Raw genomic sequence first — 22,056 nt, 5'->3', positions numbered from 1 at the left:
GTTAGGTGCCTAGCTACTTTTGAAATTTGGCTCTCTATTGCCAGTATCCTTCTGTATTTTCCAGTCCTGGGACTTCAGAATGAGGAAAATCCCAAATGCTATATAAATGTGAAATATTTTTTTATTGATATTACACTATTTGTAAAGGGTTTGGGAATCAAAATGACCCCAAAATTCCAGGGCTAAATTTTTCAAAACCAGGAGCCTAAATTTTGATTCCTACACCCTGATTTAGCCTCCTAAATAAGTGACTTTCAGAAATGTTGAGTAGGGTTATTCAGCACTTTTGAACAGACCCTACATCAGGATTTCTGGACAGTTCCTCTAAAAACTCCAGCCTAGCTTTTCAAATTTTGGCCCAAGATTGCATTCTCTAATACAGACTGAAACATCTTTTTGAGAGATTTCACAGAAAACCACTGATTTCCATCACACAATTTTCCCAAACTCAGCTCTGTAAAGGTCTGTAGCCACATGGTTTGAAGCCTCAACGGATTAATGTTTCGGCATCTCGCCTTTTTGATTCAAGGAAATGAGAGACTGACAGGTTTATGCTCTCAGCCAATTGCAAAGCTGCTCTCTTCTCTGTCCCGCCTACCACTTCCTCTCATCTTTCTGTCTTTCATCATCACCATGCTTCCTGTACGTATCCTGTTCCTGTACTCCCAGACCAGCGTGCTTGGTAAGTGGCAAGATCTCTAGCTCGGTTTGAATCCTTTGCCATTCTGAGTTTAATTTTTGCCATCCACCCATGTGTTAGGATTGGAATAAATGTAGTTAAACTGTATGTGGTGGAGAAAGGTTTTCCCGTGGATTGAATTTGGCCTTAGGGTTGAATTCAGAATCCGTAGGCCAGCCCTTTACGTAAGGCCAAAGGCAGGGGATTAGTGGGAATGTGCTCTGTTAAAACTGTGCGATTTTCAGCGACACCCCTGAAATCCCCATTGACTTTGCAGTCCCTGTGTTTTAATAAATTACTATGTGTCTGCAGGTTCCTCTTCAGGTCTGCATGAAGTCACACATGCTGTAGAATGAGTTCGTGATCTCTCTCCTACTCCTCTCTTCTCCCCACCCCTGTATGATTTGGTGACTTGTTTCAGGGCACGCAGGGAGTGTGCTGCAGAGCTCGGAAGCTAACGCAGGAGTTCTGACGCTTAATTTTGCCCTTTAATCCAGTAGATTCTACTCCCAGCTCTGGGAGAGCAAAGCCCTAAGACCCATTCCTTCTGTCGTAGGCAAACCATCATAAACAGCAGTAGGTGTTTTATGTACAGATCTGTTTTTAAGAGGAAAAACCACGTGGTGGGTGAGCTGGTGAAAGTTGAACAAAGAATGTCCCTGCTGCGGAGGGAGGCTGGGTTAACACGGTGCTTTCTGCTGTGTGTTCTAGCAGTCTCTTCAGGGGTGTGGAGTGAGCTGGCAGTGGGTTTGACTTGGTGTTCAAAAATGCTGCTGCTGGTAATGGTGAAATTGCCCACGCTGTGTGTGGCCCACGTGTTGGGGGAAAGCTTTGGCTATTCTCCCCACTTTATAATTTGCAGCTGGAACTGCATGCTGCATCACTGAAGTAAATAAATGGAAGCTTAATTACAAGAGAAGAAAGTTGAGCAAGCTCTGCTGGCTTTGAAACACAGGGTGGAATTCAGAGGCTGTCCTGAGCCCAGTCTGACTCTAGTGGTAAAACTTCCATCTACTTGTATAGTGCCTTTGCCAAACCCCACGTGCCATCCGGACCCCCTTTAAAAAATGCAGTTTCATGATGGGGGTGGGTGGGCTGGGAGTCAAGACTCCTGACTGTTGGCTCTGACCCTGTTCCAGTGGTGACCTTGAGCAAGCCACTTTGCCCTTGCCCCTCTGTACCTCAGTTTCCTCACCTGTACAATGTGAATAATACTTCATAAGAAGCATGTGAGGCTTGATTCATTCATGATTATAAAACACTCAAAAATCTTTGGATGGGAGTTCCTAGAAAAAGCGCACGTTATCGAATATTGTTGTTTTTTATCCTTTATTAGCTACTAGTGGTTGGGTACTTCATAACCTGTGAGTGATCCCAGACTGCAACTTTTACCTGATCTGTAGCACCATCTCCTTGCACTTATCATGATAAAGAGAGCCAACAATTTTTATGCAGGTCAGAAAGATACCCAAGAGCCCAGTATCTATGAAGCCTCAAAGGATTTCAGGTACAGAATGCAAAGGCCATAGGCTGCAAGCAGCCGGGCTTTAACAGAAAGGTTCTCTGCCCTGCTCTGGGAGTTGGATCTGCAAATGAAGCAGTGGGATAAAGTCTGGAGGCTGATTCAGGGCAGTAATGGGTTCAATTAAGGATTATTCTAACACAGAAGGTTAGAGCTACATAGAATGTGTGGCCTAACAGGCCTGTCTTCTTGGGGTTAGTGCAAGATTGTTCCCTACAGTCTGCTTTCTATCACTTTGTTCAGTCTAGTTTTAAAAGTCCCAAAGTAAATCAGGAAGAGCTGAGATTAGAAGTGTAAAGCCTTTTGGCTGAGAGGAAGAATGAACCAGCAATTAGGATGCTAGCCTGGGACTTGGGAGACATGGGCTTAATTTCCTGCTCTACCACAAACTTCTTGTGTGACCTTGTGCAAGTTTTAGTCTCTTTGGGCCAGATTTGTATAGGTACTTGGGCATCTAAAGATACAGATAGATGCACAATGAGATGTTCAGAAGTGCCTAGGTGCCTAACCCCTACTGATTTCAATCTGCCTCTTTAGGTGCCCACAGACATTTAAAAAAACTGGCCCTCTGCCTCAATTCCACATCTGTAAAATGTGGATAATAGCAATGCCCTACATCACCAGGAAGAAATTGTGAGGTGCTCAGATAGTTGATAATGGGAGCTCTGTTTCTGGTGCTGGGAGGAGGTGGAGTTTACTGATTAGAGAAGAGTGAATTGAGATTGACCTTCATTTGGTTCTATTCATGGCTCTGCCTCTCGCTGTGTGACCTTGGGCAAGTGATTTGCCACTCTGTGCCTCAGTTTCCTCAGTTATACAGTGGAGATGATATTGACTTCACAGGGTGGATGAGGCTTAATATTTGTAAAGCACTTGGGCTGGGATTGTTAGAGGAGCCTAAGGGGATAAGTAAAGTGCCTAATTCCCTTAGACTCCTCTGAAAGCCTCTGGAGATTTTTGGAAGAAAGGAGCTAGAGAAAGACAAACACTTATTACTGTATTAATTTTAGTGGGTATAGCATTATTGGTGACCCCTAAAGGTGGGAACATCCTGCTGTGGAGGCTTTTACAATCCTGTCTCTAGTGTAACCTTTAAACACCAATTTTCTGACATAGCTATGGCAGGGTTGGATGTGGTCTGGTTGCCAGGTTTTGGTCTGTGTATCCTAAATCAATGTTTGTATCTCTTCATTTTAGACTGAAAATGGAATTGATGAGCTGGGAGGAAACGGTTGCTTTGAGAAATGCCACGTTCCAGATATGGGGCTCAGTGAGCTGGTATGAGATTGGCTTTTTACAGAGGAACAGAGAATCCCTGCCCAGGGGGTTAAACATTACATAACAGCAAAACTGTGAAAATCTAGGGGCAACTATAATGGGTTAGAACAGGGGAACTAGGAATTAGGACTCCTAGGTTCTATTCCCAACTCTGGGGGAGTGTGGACTAGTGGTTAGAGCAAGGGGAATCTAGTCTAGTTGTAGAGAAGGGGGACTGGGAGTCAGGACTCCTGGGTTCTATTTGGCTACCTCTCTTTAAGTGCTTTAGCAAGACCTAAAATTTCCAACCTGGAGAGAGGACTCCAGGGTATTCCTGTTAGGTAGATCAGGGCAGCATTAGGCCTGCCAGACCATCTCCCTTCCCCCAAATAGTGCAGGCTGAGGCATGTCAAACCTTCAGCTTTGGCCTTTGTAATGTAGCAGATGTTTTTCAGTTCTGATTTGATTGAAGTATCTGTTACCAGCTGTGTTGACCAATCCAACTTTCAGCTGTGACAGTGGAGTGTAGTAGGAGTGACTTGTGGCTTCAGATGTCTTGAGGCCTTCAGATTTTAAGTCCTCATTGTCCAGGACTGGTTCATCTCTTCCTCCTGCCACTGCAGATAAATTAATGCTTTTTGTCTGAAGCTGTTCGGTCTTTTGCTTGAGGCCTTAACAAAATTTGAGATCCTGTCTGCTCACCATGGATGTTAAAAGGGCCATGTGATCTTTTGTAATCATCAGGAGGGAGTTTACCCAGATGTCCACTAAAATATTCCCCTCCCTTCTCCTGTTGCACTTTGCTCTCGCTGCCTCCCTCCACCCCAGAAGTGACTTCCTTTTACTCCTGCTATCTTCCCCTCCATGTATAGTGTTATCTCTTTCTGCCTAGCTATGCTCTGGTAGAACTGGGCTGTGGTGTGCTAGGAATTAGGTTTAGATGAGTCCAGTGGCAACTCTGATCTCTGGTGTAGCTGGAACAGTAGGGGAGAGGAAGAGGCTGTGTTGGTCACACTCTAGTCTTATGAATGTTTCTTTGCCTGTTTCAGATTGTGAAGAGGCTGGAGGATGAAGACTGACTCCCCACCCCCATGAAATGATCGGGGCTAAAGTGGAAAAATGAAGTACTGTAACTGAATCTTGAAAATGGTCTGTAATGAAACATCCTGGACCTGAGCCCCAAGGACAGTAGGGTAAGGGCCTCCAACTGAGTAGGGCCTTAAAGAAAAGGGACTGAGTGGTTTTATGGCCTACCTGAGCTGAGATGAAGATAATCAGCTCCTGTGCTTTCAGAGCTTGCTCTGATCTGTTAGGAAGTTGCCGGGGATGTGTTGCTAGAGGCAGGATGCTTGACTTGATGGGCCCATCCACTGTTTTATTATTAGTTGTATTACACTGTAGCCTCAAGGCCCTGCTGTGCTAGGGTTTGTACAAATACTTCATTAGAGGCCATCCCTGTCCCAAAGATTTTTGTTGACTTTGTCTACTTAGGTTATAAAGGATGGAAAACAGGAAGTATCAGCATTGCAGATGGGGAACCGAGGTACAGAGAGCTGAAGACTGAGATTTTCAAAGGAGCCCAGTGGAGTTAGGTACCCAAATCTGAGATTTAAAAGGATTTGCTTGAGGTCACCCAGGTAGTTTGTGGCAGAGCTGAGAACTGATCCCAGATGTCCCAGTCCAGAACCGTAACCACACAACTGTCCCTGTGCTTGAGGCACTTTTTAATCCTTCACTTTCCATGGCAAGACCTATGTTCCTATGTCTCAGACTCCAGAAATATTGGGGATAAGATCCTCGCTCTTGTGGCACAATGAGCACCCCTTGGACAGACACTTGGTATTGGGGGAAGTGTGCTACTGTATGAGACAGCCCCCCATGCATCCAGTTATGGGCTATCTTGAGGGTTGGTGTGGAGGGAAGACCCAGCCTACAAGAAGTTTCTTCTCAGACCAGGAGATCCCTCTGGTCTTTGTCATTGGTGATGTCCCAGCTGGGTTTGAGGGCGTGGGTGGGGTCTGCCATCATGAACGATATGTTCAAACCATCTTTCACCTGATCCACCCTGATGCCACATGTGCCCTGAGAAGACCCCACTACATCAAAGAAGGAGAGAAGCACGAACTCCCTGTGTGGCTTCCGTTTCAGGCCTGCAGTGAAATCTGGGCATTTCCCATAGTAGATGGGGTCAAGGTTTAAGGCCAGGAGGGACCATTATGGCCATCTAGTCTGACTTCCTGCATTGTGCGGGGCATAGAACGTCACCTAGTAACCCCCACTATGACTCCCTGACTCCTTTCCCTTTCTAAAACTCAGCCATTCTCCCCACTCTCCCTGCATGGGCCTTTAAAATAGTTCCCTGCACTAGCTCTCGCCTCACAGTGTCTCCAGGTAACTTCACTGTGCCATTTCCTCGTCTGCTGTGCCCTTAGCAGCTGCTTGTATGGCTGTATTGAAAAGCCAGATCTTCGTAGGCCAGAAGGAACCATTAGATTGCCTAGTCTGATCTCCAGTTCAATACCGACCAGAGAATTCAGTCTGGATTGGAAGACAGCAAGGAATGGAGAATCCACCATCCCTTGGGAGTTTGTTCAATCACCCTCACTGTTAGAAACATGTGCGTTATTTCTAATTTGAACGTGCCTGGCTTTAACTTCCAGCCATTGGTTCTTGTTCTGCCTTTCTCCATTAGATTAAAGAGACCTATAGGACCCTGTGTTTTCTCCTCGTGAAGGTACTTGTACACTGTAATCAGGTCACCTCTCTCAAGCTTCCTTTTCTTGATTTAAACTAAACAGATTGAACTTCTTAATTCTCTCACTATCAGGCATTTTCTCCAGCCCTTGAATCACTTTTATGGTTCATTTCTGAACCCTCTCCATTTTTTCAATGTCCCTTTTTAAAATCTGGACACCAGAACTGGATGTGGTATTCCAGTATCAGACTCACCAGTGCCATATACAGGGGTAAAATCACCTCCCTGCTTCTACGGGCTACTCCCCTGTTTATGCATGCAGGGATTTTATCTATCTTGCAGGGAAAGTTGGGAAGCTAGGGAGTCCATGTTGCAATGTGAGGAAGTTGGGTGAGGAAGCAGCTAAAATTCTCAACCACTTGAGATCTCAGAGTCCTGGGTGGTGGTTTGTGTGTGGGAGGGGCAACCACATTGTCACTTTTAGGAGGGGTCTGCTGTGATGAACCGCATGTTCAGTCCGTGTTTCACCTGATCTACCCTGATTACACACATGCCCTGAGCAGACTAATGAAACAAATACCTGCAGCTGTAGTCTGATTCAGGAGAAAACTGATGTTCTAATGGTTTCCAAGGCAACCATATGTAAAGTCCCAGACAGTGAGGGGAATAAGTAGCAGATTCAGGGGACCTCTTCAGAAACATGGATCCGGTTTCTGTGCAAATGTAGGCAGGACAGAGATGCACGGAAATGAGTTTTCCCTGTAGCTGGTAGCATGCTCTTTTTAATTTAAAAAAAAAAAAAAAAAGTCATTACCTGGAAATAATTCCTCTTTGCTTCTGTAGGTGCAAGAACTCTGAAGACAAGATTGGCTGGTTTCGCTTCTTCCTCACCCTGGTTCCCTTATAGGAATCACAGATGTAAGTGCTGCAGGAAGTTCGTATCCATCCAATTTCTTAGTGTGGTCCCAAATTGGTACCCCCAGCCAATATCACTATCGGGGGGAGGTATGGGACAAAAATAGGGTACTATGGCAGACATAGTTTGCCAGCAGATAACAAATGTCTGGCATAGGGTACATCATGCATTCCTCATTCAGTGACAAACAGTCTCTGAACTGATTTTCCAAACATTGCCAGGCTGCCTTTCAGTGCCTGAAGCTGCAGGTGCTTTCAGAAAGCCATATCTTTCTGCACATATGAACAGGGACTCCCTGCTGCAGAACTTTACTGGGGTAACGGCTTAGTAAACGTTTGCTATTCGGGGAAATTCACAGGGTGTTCTTTCTAGGGAGTCCTCTTGCTCTCAGAGCTGTTCATTTAAGGGAGAGTGACCGCGATGACCGTTCCTCTTGCTGCCACAAGCCATGGGCAGTGGGATTTTGTGTCATCGTAGATTAAGCTTGGCCTTTCTTCACTCAGGGTGCTCTTGGATGGGTTTGGCTGTCCGTTAGCACCTTCTGAATTTTGCGGGGTCAGACACTCAAAGAGGCAGAAGGGGACTGGACTCTGGGGACAGAAATGGGGTTTAAAAACAACCTGCTCTGTAAACTTTAGGCAGTGAGCTATAGTAACCAGATAGTAATTTTTCAACGTGAGCTAAAAGATTGCCTGCACTGAGGCACTAGGAGCTATGCTGGCCTCAGCTGGGAGGAGTTAGCTTCACTGCACCAACTAGGTTTCCAAGATGCAACTGTGTGCTGCATACTACATCTTTGAACCTTTATCTTTACAGGGATGATTTGAGATGAGCCTTAAAGGAAAGGAAAATGTATCTTTCTCTCCACCAGCATCAACTGTAAGAGAGAATTTGGGGCCTGAAGATTAAAAGATTTGCCCTGTCTCCGATCTGCATTACAAGGACTCTGAAGTTATGTCCAGGGAAGGCTATACTAAAAACAGGATAAATAATAAAACTAGATTGAATGGATGTGTAAAAGTTGGGTGTTCTTGTACAAAAGGGCAGTGGTAGAAAAGGAGGAAATGGAGCTTTCTCAACTCTAATGCACTGGTCTGAATTCAGCCCAGGTCAGTAGTGGCTGTAGTTGGGATTTTCACAGAAGATTTAAGGGAGTTAGATGCCATGCTGCTTTAGGCTTCTTTGAAAATCCCATCTTTAATCCATTGCAATTTTCAGTTGCCCTTTCTGTGAAATGAGTTAGGGCTTGATCTCATGTCTGAGATACAATATCTGTCCAGGTATTTTTAAGACTCCTAGTCACTAGTATCGATGGACTTGTACAAAATTGAGGATCAGGATGGTTAACCAACATTGATCTATTTACCCGTGTCCAAAATTACTTTCCACTCTTCCGTGAATTGACTCCATCATGTCCACTATCTGTTTTCTACTACCAACACCATTTAGGTTAGGCTGAGATTTTTCAGATGCACTCAGGGTTTGGACACCCAGTTCCCATTTAAAAAAATAATGGGAATTTAACAGGCAAATCTCATAGATTTGAAAATCTTAACCTAAATGTATTTAAACCATGTCTCCCCGACCCTACAGGTGCACACTCCTCTGACACCAGCTCAGACCTTTATTTCGTGCTTGGAATGTTGGCATCCTCTATCATCCTGTTTTCTCTTCACCCCAAATAAACAGATGTAGATCCTTTCCCTATTGAGCTGGGGACTACCACTGCAATCCTGCTACATCTTGCAGCTGTTGTGCTGAACAGCTGGGAGGCAGCGAGAGAGATGGAGCTGAGAGGCAATGCTATGTGAAACAAATTCAGCAACATGTGGTTTTGAGTTTAGATAGCCGGGGGAGTTATACTTAAGTCAGGACAAATTTTCAGTGGCATGAGCAGAGATGCCAAGATGGACCCTCAAAACCAGGGCCATCCCAGAAAACATGGGTCATTTGGTCATCAAGAGTTTGAACTAGCTTTTGGGGGTTCAGCTGAACACAAGAAACAAGCATTTCCCCAAAATCATGTACTTAAAATTAAACCAGCATGAATCTTAAAAATTTGTAATTTTCCATTTTTAAAAATTTTTTGTTGTACTCCGTTATGGGAGAAGTTGCAATTTTATTCTTTTAACGTGATTGCTTTTTAACTGTGGGTGAAGGTCTCTCAGTTTGATAGCATTTCTGTACATATGTAATGTGATAACTTTTGAACACTGCATGCAATCATTTCCAACTTTTCAGGGAACGTTTGAGGTGCTGAGGGCCAGCAACTTGTTCGCTTTTGGGAAAATAGGAAAACCAAAAGGGAAAATGGGAGGGGGAACGACAGACATGGAGCCCTTGCCAGCTGTTTAGCACAGCTGCTGCTTCAAGCACCTCTGCAATTGTCTATAGACTAAAGAACTGGTTGATGGAAGCCATTAACTCCTTCCACCATAACAGTGCCCCTAGCTCATTTGTGTGTCCTACCACCAGAATTTAACCTTTGACACCCTAAATAGCTTCTCATAGACCAAAAATAGGGAGAGGGGAAAGTGGGGGCACGCACACAGCCTCTGGTATGGGGGGGGAGGAAGGGGAAGTGGGAGTGCACAGAACCTAGTGGGGGAAATCCGGTTTGGGGGAAGTGGACACACAACTCCTGGCATAGAGGGGTATAGGGTGCAGAGAGAGCCCCTGAGGTGGAAGAGGAGAATGGGGAATTGGGGCATACCCAGCCCCTGCAATTGCAGGGGGAGATTGGGGAACCCTGCTATAGAGAGATGTGGGAATGGGGGTATACAGAACCCCTCCCACATGGTAACTTTGGGGACCTTGGCATGGGGGTAAGTGGGAATGGGGATGCACACAGCTGCTGGCAAGAGGGAAATGGAGGGATGCAGGGAGTCCCTGATGTGTGCAATAAGCTCAGCCTACAGAAGCTATGAAATGTACAAGCCACCAAGTTAAATCCAAATATAACAGTATTGCCCCCTCACCCCCCCCCCCCCCAACTAGCTGGTAAGATTTGCAGTTAGCAGGGTGGGTGGTTGATTGAATCCATGTGGAGTTATTTTATGGCATGGTTTTTCTGGGGGGCATGAGACCAGTACAAACAGCAACAGAGGGTCCTGTGGCACCTTTAAGACTAACAGAAGTATTGGGAGCATAAGCTTTTGTGGGTAAGAACCTCACTTCTTCAGATGCAAGTAATGGAAATCTCCAGAGGCAGGTATAAATCAGTATGGAGATAACGAGGTTAGTTCAATCAGGGAGGGTGAGACTCCAAAGAGAAACTGCTGAGCTCCAGTTCGTTTGCAAATTTGACATGATCAGATCAGGATTAAACAGCATTAAAGACTCTGAATGGCTATCCAACTACAGAAGCAGTTTCTCCTCCCTTGGTGTTCATACCTCAACAGCTAGCAGAGCACCTCACCATCCCTGATTGAACTAACCTCGTTATCTCCATACTGATTTATACCTGCCTCTGGAGATTCCCATTACTTGCATCTGAAGAAGTGAGGTTCTTACCCACGAAAGCTTATGCTCCCAATACTTCTGCTAGTCTTAAAGGTGCCACAGGACCCTCTGTTGCTTTTTACAGATTCAGACTAATACAGCTACCTCTCTGATACAGTACAAACAGGGATGTCTTTTAGCATCCAGGGAAATGGAGTCTTAAATCACCAGCTATCAGAAGTTCAAAGCTGGCTCCTTCCAGCAGTAGCACCTCCCATCAGTGTAGGACGCAGGATAGAGAGTCAATAAAGAGATGGTTGCTCATGTATTGCCCCTAACATGCAGATGAGCACCATTTTCATATGCCTGTTATTGGGATTCTAGAGGTGCTGTTTTGATGTGGGTTGAGAGGGCAGTGTGGGTGCCATTTTGACATGTTTTTTATGGGGAGACCATGGGTGCTATTTTGAGATGCAGTTGGGTTCAGTGTGCCATATTGATGTGGCTTTTATGAGGAACCTGTGGGGTGCCATTTTAATAGGGGTTGAGAGGTGGGATGTTGGGTCTCTATTTGATAGTTCTTATTGGAATCTCATTGGTATCATTTTGAGATGGGTTGGAGGTGGCATATGGGTGCCAGTTTGACTTGGCTTTTTTGTGGGGGAAGCCTTGGGTACCACTTTGAAAAATGCTGCAGTGGGTAGGTACCATTTTGACATGGCTTTATGGGGAAACTGTGGATGCCATTTTGATGCAGGTCAAGGAGCGGACGTGTTAGTGTCATTTTCACGTGGCTCAGGAGCGGGCGCGTGGCTGCCTTGTTGAAATGGGTCGGGCAGGCGGGTGCCCTGGTGACGTAGGTCAGGGAGAGGGCGCGTGGGTGCACCGGTGACGGGCTGGCAGCGGCATGTCGGGCAGTGGGGGAGGGTGCCCTGGTGAAGTGGGTCGGGCAGCCGGAGGGGGGGGTGCCCTGGTGACGTGGGGCCTGGGCGCTAACTCAGCAGCAGCACGCGGGTCTGGGCTTGTGGGCAGGGAAGGCGGCGCTGCGGTCGCTCACTCCCCCATGTCATGGCCCCCTTCCCCTACAGTGGCTGTGCAGAGAAGCCGGGGAGGGACTTTCGGACCAAACCATTTCCGCAGAAGGGGATTGTTTTGTGTAAACAGCAAGCTGAGACCCTTTTTGGCGCACTTTGGGACACCAGCCTCTAGTCAAAATATTTTGTAGCGAATTTTTGTCTTTATCCCTCTAGAGCTAGATGGATTTTGCGCCACCTCACCTCCTAGTCCTTTCCCCCTTTCTCTACAGTGGTACGTTCCACGCTCCTTCCCTGCTCTCCCATCAAACAGGGCACCGAAGCAGGGCGGGCGGGCGGCGCGAGACGCGTTGGGACGCTGAAGGGAGAAGCTGTCGCGCGCCGCGACCGTTGGCGGGTGCGAGCGGGAGGGAGTGGGGGCAACGCCGGACTGCTCCTCGGCGAGGGGAGGGGGAAGCGCACGGAAGCAGCGGCGCATGCGCAGAGACGGATTTCCTCGCCAGAGGCGGTAGCTAATTTTCCCGCCCTTTCCCTGCCCCAACGATTTTTTTTTAACCGCTCCGTGGTTTAAAAAAGGCGGCTCAATGAGCGAGTAGCCCCCACATTATTTTGTGGGGTACTAGCTCCTCCCCACACCCCGTGTCAGTCTTGCCCGCCAAATATAAACGTGTGTCAAATTCACCTCGCAGGACACGAAGGTACAGCCGCCATTTTATAAAATGGAGCCGTTTGTGACTCAGTGGCTCTGTCAAAGCCAATGGGGCAACCCCTCTCCACCCTATACACACACGCATACTCCTAAAAACGACAATGGGGTGCCTACTAATCCCACATTGGCTTATATCAAAGCTGCGAGGCACCCATTTTGGCGCATGTCATGCTTATGCTGTGCCAATGTTGGCTCATGCCAAGCCAGTGTGGGTGGATGCCCTAAAAAGGCCACTTTAATGACCAAAAAACACACTGGTGTCAGCCAGGCTCACATTAACGAACACAAAGTCCCAATATTGCCATGAGATAAAATGCTGTTGGCGTGTGCCAATTTGGACATATAAAAATCCACCATATGGACTCATGGCAGTACTCTGTCGGCAAACATCAAATGCTCAATGGCAGGAAAACATTGCATAGTTGCAATGTCAAAAGATGCATCATCCAAAGCAAGGAATCCTGTGTTGATGTGTGACCAGACACCATTGGTATCCACTAAACCCGTATTGGTGGGACAACAGAAATCCGTGTTGGCCCATGTCATAGCCTATAATGGCAGAGGGAAATAATCCCTCTACCAGCACCTGTGAAACTGCCATTGGTGCACCCCAAACCTGCACTGAAAGCCTTGCAGAAAACTACAAATACACTTTGGAAGTAAAAAGCAACAGAGGGTCCTGTGGCACCTTTAAGACTAACAGAAGTATTGGGAGCATAAGCTTTCGTGGGTAAGAACCTCACTTCTTCAGATTGCCACAGGACCCTCTGTTGCTTTTTACAGATTCAGACTAACACGACTACCCCTCTGATACTTTGGAAGTAGTTGTCTTAATAGCCGTGTAGTTCCCCCTCAAAACTTGCACACACAACTGACTAGCCCAAGAGCACAAAATGAAGTCAGGGTGGGTGAAGTGATATCGTTTACTGGATCAACTTCTTTTGGTGTAAGAGACAAGCTTTTGAGATACACAGAGCTCTTCTTCTGGACCAGACCTGGACCAAGCTCAAAAACTTATCTTTTATTGAACCAGCTTCTGTTGGTGAAAGAGACATCACCTCACCCATCTTGTCACTCTAATATCCTGGGACCAACATAGCTACAACACTGCAAAGTGAAACTATGGCAGAGTTGGGAAGCATCTGCAGGAACCTTAATTTCAGTCCCACCTGCTCTAACCACTAGAAAACAGGCTTCTCCCAGAATTGGGAATAGAACCCAGTAGTTCTGCCTCCCAGACCCTACTGCCTGCACAGAAGAGGGGATAGAAACTAGGAGTCCTGACTCCTAGCCACTAGACTCCACTTCTCTCCACAACTGGAACAGAACCCAGGAGTCCTAACTCCCAGCCCCACCCTGCTCTAACACCTTGGTGTTAATACAGGCCAAACCTGCATTAGCACACTATAGACCCCATGTGCATTGGCAGAAGTAAAAAGCTGGATCAGCACATACCCAAAAGCTGTGCATCTCTGCCAACTGTGCTACTCTATCACCATTGACATGCACAGGACTCTCCCAATGTGGCTTTTGGACACTATTAAAAGAATTATACTTGCCCCTTCAAAATATTAACTAGACTGGAAGAAATGTCATCTCCCGAAGGGACATGGCCAATTTCACACATAGGTTGTCCAGAACCCCAAAATGAGGATTGACACTTAGAGTTTCCCCAAATAGCCTTTAAAGTATCCTGTGACCATTTTAGTGGCCAAATGTGGGATTTTGGTTGCCACTACTTTTGAAAATTGGGCCATTTTTTCTTCAGAGACGCAAGAGGCTTCTGAAGAAAAATATACAACTGGTTATTTTGATGCAGCATAAAAGTGTCAGTGTTTCCACTTCGGCTTTTAGGGTGGAATTTATAAAGCAGCATAAGGGAGTTAGATGACTGAATCCCATAATTCAATGGGAGTTGGACGCCTAACTCTCTTAGGCCCCTTTGAGAATCCCAGCCCGTATGTTTGTTTTGCTCTATAGGTTTGGTGTGGTGAGTGGCAGATTCCTTTCCACCAGGGGGTATTTGTTTTGGAGTCAACACCCTTGCTGTTGGCTCCATTAAAATGTCTGTGTGTGAGGACATGTTGCTGTGCAATTACCGCAAGTGCCGTGTCAAGCTCTCAGGCTATGCCTGGGTCACGGCTTGCTCACACATCTTCTGTGACCAGCACGGCAGTGGGGAATTCAGCCGTTCACCAGCAGTCTGTCCTGCCTGCAACAGTGCCCTCTCTGGCAAGCTAGACATTGTCCGCACTGAGCTAAGTCCCTCTGAAGAACACAAGGCCATGGTGTTGGCTGGACTTCGGCCAGAGACTGTGCTGGACATCAGCTCCCGCGCACTCGCCTTCTGGACATACCAGGTAAATCCACCTTAGGTGGGGCATCAGCATGATGTCCTAAGATAGGTAGACACCTTCAAAAGTGTCTCTGAAAATATAATTGGGAAGAGATTTTGTTTGCTAAAGGAATGAAAGATCCAAAAGTCAGTCTTTATGGCTACCTATATCTCATGCATGGAGGGCAGAGCTGATACCTAGGTCACTCCAAAGGGAGGGCCACCGTGCTATATTTTTTGTCCTGAAAACTGTGGAAAGGAGCCAAAGGGAATGGAATAGGATTAAGAAATCCCATTGTTTGGTTTTGTTGTGTGGCCTTGGACCACAGAGAAGGTTGCCCCTCACTCTCTGGTTCAAAATCACCAGAGTGTGGCATTTGCACTTCTCCCTCCCTCCTTCTCTGTCCAACTGTCAGTGTAAAACATTATTGCTCTATTAGCCATTCCTCTCTTTCTCGTCTGTCACCGTGGAAGGTTCTGTCCATCTTTGCTACACATTCTTTCTTTCCTTACATCACAACAGTATTAAAGCACCTCACAAATATTCATGAATTACCCTCAAGGAGAAGTATGTCTCTATTACTATCTCCATTTTACATGTAGGGAACTGAAGTATGGACATTAAAGCAACATTTTTAAGTGTCCACTAATTTTAGGAGTCTCACATTTGAGTGCTCAACATGAGACCCATATGACCTGATTTATAGAGATGCTGTGTGTGACGGGTTGGGTCACAGAAACCCCCTTGGGACTGCCACCTGATGTGCTGAGACTACTTCTGAGCTGGTTTTCCCTGCCAGCTTGGGACTTCAGTAGCCTGTCTTGTTGAGACAGACACGCTATCCTGCTACAAACACAGACCCAGGTCTGAACCACATCCCCCACAAGCTGCAGACTTAACTGAAAACAGCTTAAGTGCTCATTTCTCTAGCACCCAGATACCCAGTTCCCAATGGGATCCAAACCCCAAATAAATCTGTTTTATTCTGTATAAAGCTTATACAGGGTAAACTCATAAATTATTTGCCCTCTATAACACTGCTGGAAGATATGCACAGCTTTTTGCTTCCCCAGGAATTAATTACTTGTTCTAGGTCAATTAATAAGCAAAAAGTGATTTTATTAAGTATAATAAGTAGGATTTAAGTGGTTCCAAGTAATAACAGACAGAACAAAGTAAATTACTAAGCAAAATAAAACAAAAACATGCAAGTCTAAGCCTAATACAGTAGGAAACTAAATGCAGGTAAATCTGACCCTAAGATGTTCCAATAAGCTTCTTTTACAGACTAGATTCCTTCCTAGTCTGGGTCCAGCAATCACTCTCCCTGCCCCTCCCCCCCCCGTAGTTACTGTCCTTTGTTCCAATTTCTTTCAAGCATCTCTTTGGGGTGAAGAGGCTATCTTTTGAGCCAGCTGAAGACAAAATGGAGGGTTCCAGAGCCTTATATAGTCTTTCTCTTGTGGGTAGAAACCCCTTTGTTCTCCTGTGTAAAATCCCCTCAACAAGATGGAGTTTGCAGTCACCTGGGCAAGTCACATGTCTATGAATGATGCAGCTTTTTGCAGGCCGACACCATTGTTTACATGTTAGTTTGAATGTTCCCAGGAAAGCTCAGATGTGGATTGGCATCTCACAAAATCCATTGTTAGTTAAGTGTTTCTTGATTGGGCACTTACTGAGAATAGTCCTTTACCAAGAAGATGACCAAATGCTTCACTGAGGCTACTTAGAACCAAACAAGTACATAGTCAATATTCATAACTTTGGATACAAAAATGATACACACATACAGACAGCATAATCATAACCAGCAGACTACAACCTTTCCATAGACACCCCACTTGGCCTCCTTGTACAAGACCTGGTGCAACCATAAGACCCTGGTTGCAACAATGATTTATACAGTCACAGTTTATGTCAATAACATCACACTGTGCACCCCACAGCTCTTATCAGCTTCAGTTGGAGTGTGGAGTGCTCAGCACATCTGAAAATCAGTCCATAGATGTCTCATGTTGGCAACCCTAAATTAGTGGTCCCTCTTGAGAATATTGACCTAAGTGACTTACCCAAAGTCACTGTGGCAGCAGTGGGAACTGAATTCAGACCTCTTAAGTCCCAGTCCAGTGGCTTAACTCCAGACCATACTTCCTTTGGTACACTGTAGTCATGCTACTATATCTCAAGTGGAGTGACTTCACTTTCCTTTGACAATCAGTGGTCAAAGAAGCCTGTCACACCTGTCATAATCTCCACATGGCAGGTTCACCAGGAGCGCCTGTACCAGGAATACACCTACAGCAAGGCTGAGGGACACCTGAAGCAGATGGAGAAGGTGTACACCCAGCAGCTGCAGAGTAAGGACATGGAACTGACCTCCATGAAGAGCGAGGTCTCCTCCCTGAAGAAGGTGCTGGAGGAGTACAAGAAGAAGTTCAGCGAGCTCTCTGAGAAGCTCATGGAGCGCAACCGCCAGTACCAGAAGCTCCAGGGCCTCTACGACAGCCTCCGTCTGCGCAACATTGCCGTGGCTAATCAGGAGGCTGCCCACGAGCCTCCCATGATGCCTCAGCCTGCTGTCTTTGGCTTCCCATTGGGTAAGATCTGTGGGGAGTTCTCATTTCACTACTAACAGAGGTTGCAAAAGCTGGCATAAGGAGTCACTACACTGACACTGTTAGTGGAGGGGACAAGGGTTTAGTGGGCTATAGAGACTGAACTCTCCCTCCATGCCATAGGGCAGGAGGAGGCACATATGTGTGTGTGTTTGAAGGAGGAGGGCTTCACACAGACCAGTCACTCTCCAAGTGTTGCCATATCAGCAACTTCCCAAGTGCTATGAACAGGGCCGGCTCCAGGCACCAGCCTGGCAAGCAGGTGCTTGGGGCGGCCAGTCCGGAGAGGGGCGGCATGTCCAGCTATTCGGTGGCAATTCGGCGGACGGTCCCTCACTCCCGCTCGGAGCGAAGGACCTCCCGCCGAATTGCCGGCGCAGATCATGATCGCGGCTTTTTTTTTTTTTTTTGGCTGCTTGGGGCGGCCAAAACCCTGGAGCCGGCCCTGGCTATGAAATATTTGATTAGACACTCCTGTGTGAGACAAGTTGATGGGTTCTCAGCTTGGACAGTTGTCCATCTATCAAACCCCACTCACGCTAATAGCCCCCCTCCTTGGCAGTCTCAGAGGAGAGGCCACGGACTGAATGGGCCATGGAGATTAAGCTCCTTTCTCCCCCCTCAGAGGGGATTTCTCCAGAACATGGGTTAATTCACACCCTGAATCCCAAAGCTTTGAACATCCCTTGTAATTTCTCCAACCTTAGCTAGCCATGTGGTATCGCCAATGCACAAACTTTACTGTGAGTCTCTGGGCATTTGGTGTGTTTAAAAAAAGGGTAAGTTTGTAGTCCTCATGGTTGCAGAGAAAAGAGGGAAACTGTGCTAATAAATGCTACAGAACCAGAAGGAAATCTTTTATATAATTTTAAGAACATCATGATTTTGTAAGCAAATCTCATGAATTTTGGGGCCTGGACTCTTGAGCATTGGCATTTGTCTCTTTCATGGGTGGTACCTCCTCATCAAAAGGTTTACGAATCCAGGCTAATGGATTTAGGCCTAAATCAGGCCTTCAAATTCTACCATGTCCTGTGACAAACCCAACCTTAGCTCCTGCATTTAAATCAAGCCGTGGTCATTCATGGTCTTAGATTTGGAGATTCTATGTTCAGTTCCTGAATTGTCACACTACTATAGTCACTAATGTCTATTCTGATAGAGAATCCAGCATCCCACTGACCCTGTATCATCCCCTTCCTAGGTAATGCTGCCAGGTTCCCTGGGGATGCCACACCAGTCCGGGGCAGGTGTGGGGAGGGAGACTTCCACTTCAAACCCTTCTTTGCCACATCCCCACCTGCGGGTGAATCCAGCAACAGCTTCTTCACCTTCGCCTCTCCCAGCAACGAGCTGGAGCCACATCCTGGAGCCAGCAGGGCCTACAAGATGAAGAGGATGTAACCGGTAATGCACCTTCCACACCTGCCTCTTGGAAATTCAGCCCATCCGTCAGTGGGGGAAAGAGCGAAAATGCTTATTGTCTGGATCTGGGTTTCTCCTCAGTATTGGGATATTTCTTTTAGGTATTGTAATGTAATCACCCTCTGATTGTCACCGGCAGATTGTCTTGACCTCTCATCCTAGTCTGTAATGCCCTGTCACCTCTGATTGTCAATTTCATTGTCACAACCTGTCACCAACAGACTGTCCCTCAGACTGTAAACCTCTCTCACCCTTGTATTGTCCCCCTCAGATTGTAAAATTGACACCCTCTGACTGTAATATCCCATCGCATTTGGACCAAGATCCTCAAGGCACATAAATACCTTTGAGGATCTGGGCCTGGTTCTGATGTACTCTGCTTAATAGGTTACAAATTTATTGTTGTTGTCTGTGTGTGTGTGTGAGATAATGTGTGGGTGTGTCTGTGTTTGTCTCTATGTGTGCATGCAAATCTATGCAAGTGTGTATTCTGGTATGTGTTTGCCTCTGTGTATGTATTTGGGTCAATCTATGCGTGGGTGTGTTTGTTTGTACACATGGGTGTATAAATCTAGATAGCTATGTATTATCTGTGTGTGTAAGTCAATATGTGCGCTTAAATCTGTGTGTGTATTTTGGTGTGTCTTTCTCTCTTGTGTATGCATACAGATATATATGTGGGTAGGTGCCTCTTGCTGTGTGTGCATTTATCTCTGAATGGGGGAGGATGCGTAGCTCCATGGGTGTGTACATGCATAGTTTCGCTTTTATATTTATGCTTGTTTTCATATGTGTGTGTGTATTTCTCAGTGTTATCCAGTATGTTCCCCTGGGTACACTCCACCTCATCCTTCCCTTTGCAGTTATTTTCCCCCACTTAAAGTTCAGCCATGTTCATTTCCCACTCATTAATTTAGCCCTCACTTTCACAAGGATTTATAATTTTTGGGCCCCACAATGGGAGAAGCAGGGTTGGTTTTGGCATCTCGCAACCAATGGATTTGTGCACTGTATACAGTGACCTTTGTAAATAGGTTGTTCACCCTCTCAGAAATAAGATTAGCAAAAAAAGAAAGGAAAAAAATTGATCTTTTGTATCTTGGTTTCTAGTCCTTGTTGGATCAAGCATGTCCGCAGTGTGGGAGGTGGGCAGTGTAGGGAGGGCAGGTTGGGTGTGGGTCTGTGAGATCAGGGAAGGATCCCAGGAGTGAGAGAGGCGGGTGGCGTGCGGAGCACAGGCCAGGTGGGAGGGGAGTGGTAAACTGGGGGAGGGATCCCAGCAATAGTAGGGTTACCATATTTTAAAAAAACAAAAAGAGAATACTCCACGGGGCCCCGGCCCCGCCCCAACTCCGCCCCTACCCGCCCTGGCCCCACCCCAACTCCGCCCCTTCCCCAAAGTCCCCGCCCCAACTCTGCCCCCTCCCATGAACGCTCCGCCCCCCTGCTCCTCCCACTCTCCTGCTTCCCACGAATCAAATGTTCGCGGGAAGCCTGAAACAGGCAGGCAGCAGGTAAGCTGGGGCTGGGGCGGTGGCACGCGAGGAGGCGCAGCATAGTCTGGCCCCCCCAGCCGAGCGGCTCTGGCCCGGCTCGGCTTGGGCCCCGGGGCACTGGCCCTGGCCGCGCGGCGCCGGCCGGTGGCCGAGCACCCCCAGCCCCGGACCCAGCAGCTCCAGCCCGGCTCGGGCCCCGGTTCCGGCCAAGCGGCTATGGCCCGGCCCCGGCCCTGGGCGAGCAGCGCCGGCCGAGCACCCTCAGCCCCGGTCCCAGCGGCTCCGGCCCGGCTCGGCTCGGGCCCCGGTTCCGGTCGAGCAGGTCCGGCCCGGCCCTGGCTGAGTGGCGCCGGCCGGCGGCCGAGCACCGCCGGCCCCAGTGGCTCTGGCTCCGGCCCCAGCGGCTCCGGCCCGGATCCAAGTCCCATGACCCCTCCCTATTTTCCCGGACATGCCCGGCTTTTTGGAATTTCCTTCCAGACGGGGATTTGAGGACCAAAAAGCTGGACATGTCCAGGAAAATCTGGACGTATGGTAACCCTAAGCAATAGGGGAAACAGCCAGTGTGGGACATGCAGACAAGGAATGGGAATTGGGGAGGGATCCCAGCAGCAGGGAGGAGGGCGGTGTGGGGAGCACAGGCCAGGCTGCAGAGGCGTGGTAAACTGCGGGAGGAGGGCAGTGTGGAGAGTGCAGGCTGGGAGGCTTGCAGGGGGAGGATTGGGGAGGGAACCTGGCAGCAGGGAGGTGGTGAGTGCTGGCCAGGGGGGTGGAATCAGAAAGGGATCCCAGCAGAGTTGGAGGTTGGCAGTGTGGGGAGCACAGGCCAGGTTGCAAGGGGGTGGATGTAAATTAGGGGAGGTGGATGGCAGGGTGTGCACAACATGGGGAGGGGGTGGGCAGCAGAGGCTGGGGTAGGGTTGTACCACCCAATATTTCAAGTGGCTAAAGTGGGATGGGTGCTGTCCCCAGGGGAAAGGAGACCTGTGGATGCAGGGGCTAGGTGCTGCCTGGGGGTGGGAGGCCCCTGGAGGGACAGGTGCTGCCCCCAGGTAGGTGGTGGTGGGAGGGCGGGGTGAGTGAGCCTGTCTCATACTCACCCTACAGTGGCAGCTCCTGTCCTGCAGGGCTGGCTGGGCTGGGCTCCCCACTCTGGGCGTTACGCCCTGGTTCCTGGTGCGCGGAGTCACAGCGACGTTTGTGTTTGGCCTGGCCATGCCCCCACTCCCCCGCTTCAACCCCATGCGCCAGGAATCAGGGCACAATGCCTGGAGCGGGGAGTCGAGCTTAGCCGTCCCCACAGGACAGCAGCTGCTTCAACCGGGACAGGGGGGTTGGGGTCAAAGCGGCACAGTCCCACAAAACCCAGGAGTGTTGGGAGGTCTGTAGGGCTGCCACCTCTGAGATACAGCCGGGATGGTCCTGAGCCCATCATACTAGACAGCTGGCAGCACGAACCGAGCACCCAGACAGACTTCCCAGGACAGCTACCTCAACAAAGGGATGATCCTGGAAAAACCTGAACAGGTGGCAACCCTAGCAGAGCATGGAATTAAAAGAGATCCCAGGAGTGGGAGAGGTGGGCAGTGTAGGGAGCACAGGCCAGGTTGTAGAGGGCTGGTAAATGGGGGGAGGTGGGAGGTGTCTTGACCAATGCAAGGGTTGTGTGGGTAGGTGGTGCAGTGCAGGGGCTGGGGGGGGGGGGGAATGCAGGGGTTGCGATGCAGGGAGTGTGTGGGAGGTTGCAATGCAGAAGTGGGGGGGTAGCAATCAGGGCTGTGTGTGTGAAGAGCAATGCAAGGGCTGTTGGGGGGAGGTGCAGTGCAAGAGCAGTGCGTGTGGGGTGGTGCAGTGAAGGGGCTGTGTGTGTGCAGTGCATAGCATTCCCCCTCCAGCCCCATAGATGTCCCTGCCTGGTCTGGGCTCCG

General features: G+C 48.1%; 1 protein-coding gene, 1 long non-coding RNA gene and 2 other non-coding genes across 9 annotated transcripts; all 4 read left to right on the top strand.

The window, feature by feature from the left end:
- Positions 1 to 576: 576 nt before the first annotated feature.
- LOC101931633 (uncharacterized) lies at positions 577 to 9,127 on the top strand. 6 transcript variants are annotated; one of them, XR_002889847.3, is made up of 6 exons: positions 622 to 682; positions 2,135 to 2,186; positions 3,399 to 3,479; positions 4,508 to 4,651; positions 6,997 to 7,071; positions 7,886 to 9,127. It is a non-coding gene; the product is annotated as an uncharacterized LOC101931633 (long non-coding RNA). The 6 variants fall into 6 exon arrangements; XR_006173257.2 differs by having other exon boundaries at positions 650 to 682; positions 2,016 to 2,186; XR_006173258.2 differs by lacking the exon at positions 622 to 682 and adding an exon at positions 692 to 1,255 and having other exon boundaries at positions 2,016 to 2,186.
- LOC112060542 (small nucleolar RNA SNORD126) lies at positions 6,642 to 6,719 on the top strand. Its single transcript, XR_002889851.1, has one exon. It is a non-coding gene; the product is annotated as a small nucleolar RNA SNORD126 (small nucleolar RNA).
- On the top strand, positions 7,488 to 7,635 carry LOC112060541 (small nucleolar RNA SNORA79). Its single transcript, XR_002889850.2, has one exon. It is a non-coding gene; the product is annotated as a small nucleolar RNA SNORA79 (small nucleolar RNA).
- A 3,897-nt stretch (positions 9,128 to 13,024) lies between the features above and the next one.
- On the top strand, positions 13,025 to 20,761 carry CCNB1IP1 (cyclin B1 interacting protein 1). Its single transcript, XM_005310265.4, has 3 exons — positions 13,025 to 14,613; positions 16,856 to 17,189; positions 18,412 to 20,761. The coding sequence occupies exons 1-3, from the start codon at positions 14,317 to 14,319 to the stop codon at positions 18,609 to 18,611; spliced, it is 831 nt and encodes a 276-aa protein (XP_005310322.1). The 5' UTR covers positions 13,025 to 14,316; the 3' UTR covers positions 18,612 to 20,761.
- The last annotated feature ends 1,295 nt before the right edge of the window (positions 20,762 to 22,056 follow it).

Source organism: Chrysemys picta, chromosome 12 (assembly GCF_011386835.1).
Source record: "Chrysemys picta bellii isolate R12L10 chromosome 12, ASM1138683v2, whole genome shotgun sequence".
NCBI lineage: Eukaryota > Metazoa > Chordata > Testudines > Emydidae > Chrysemys > Chrysemys picta.
This window is presented reverse-complemented; position numbering and strand designations above follow the sequence as displayed.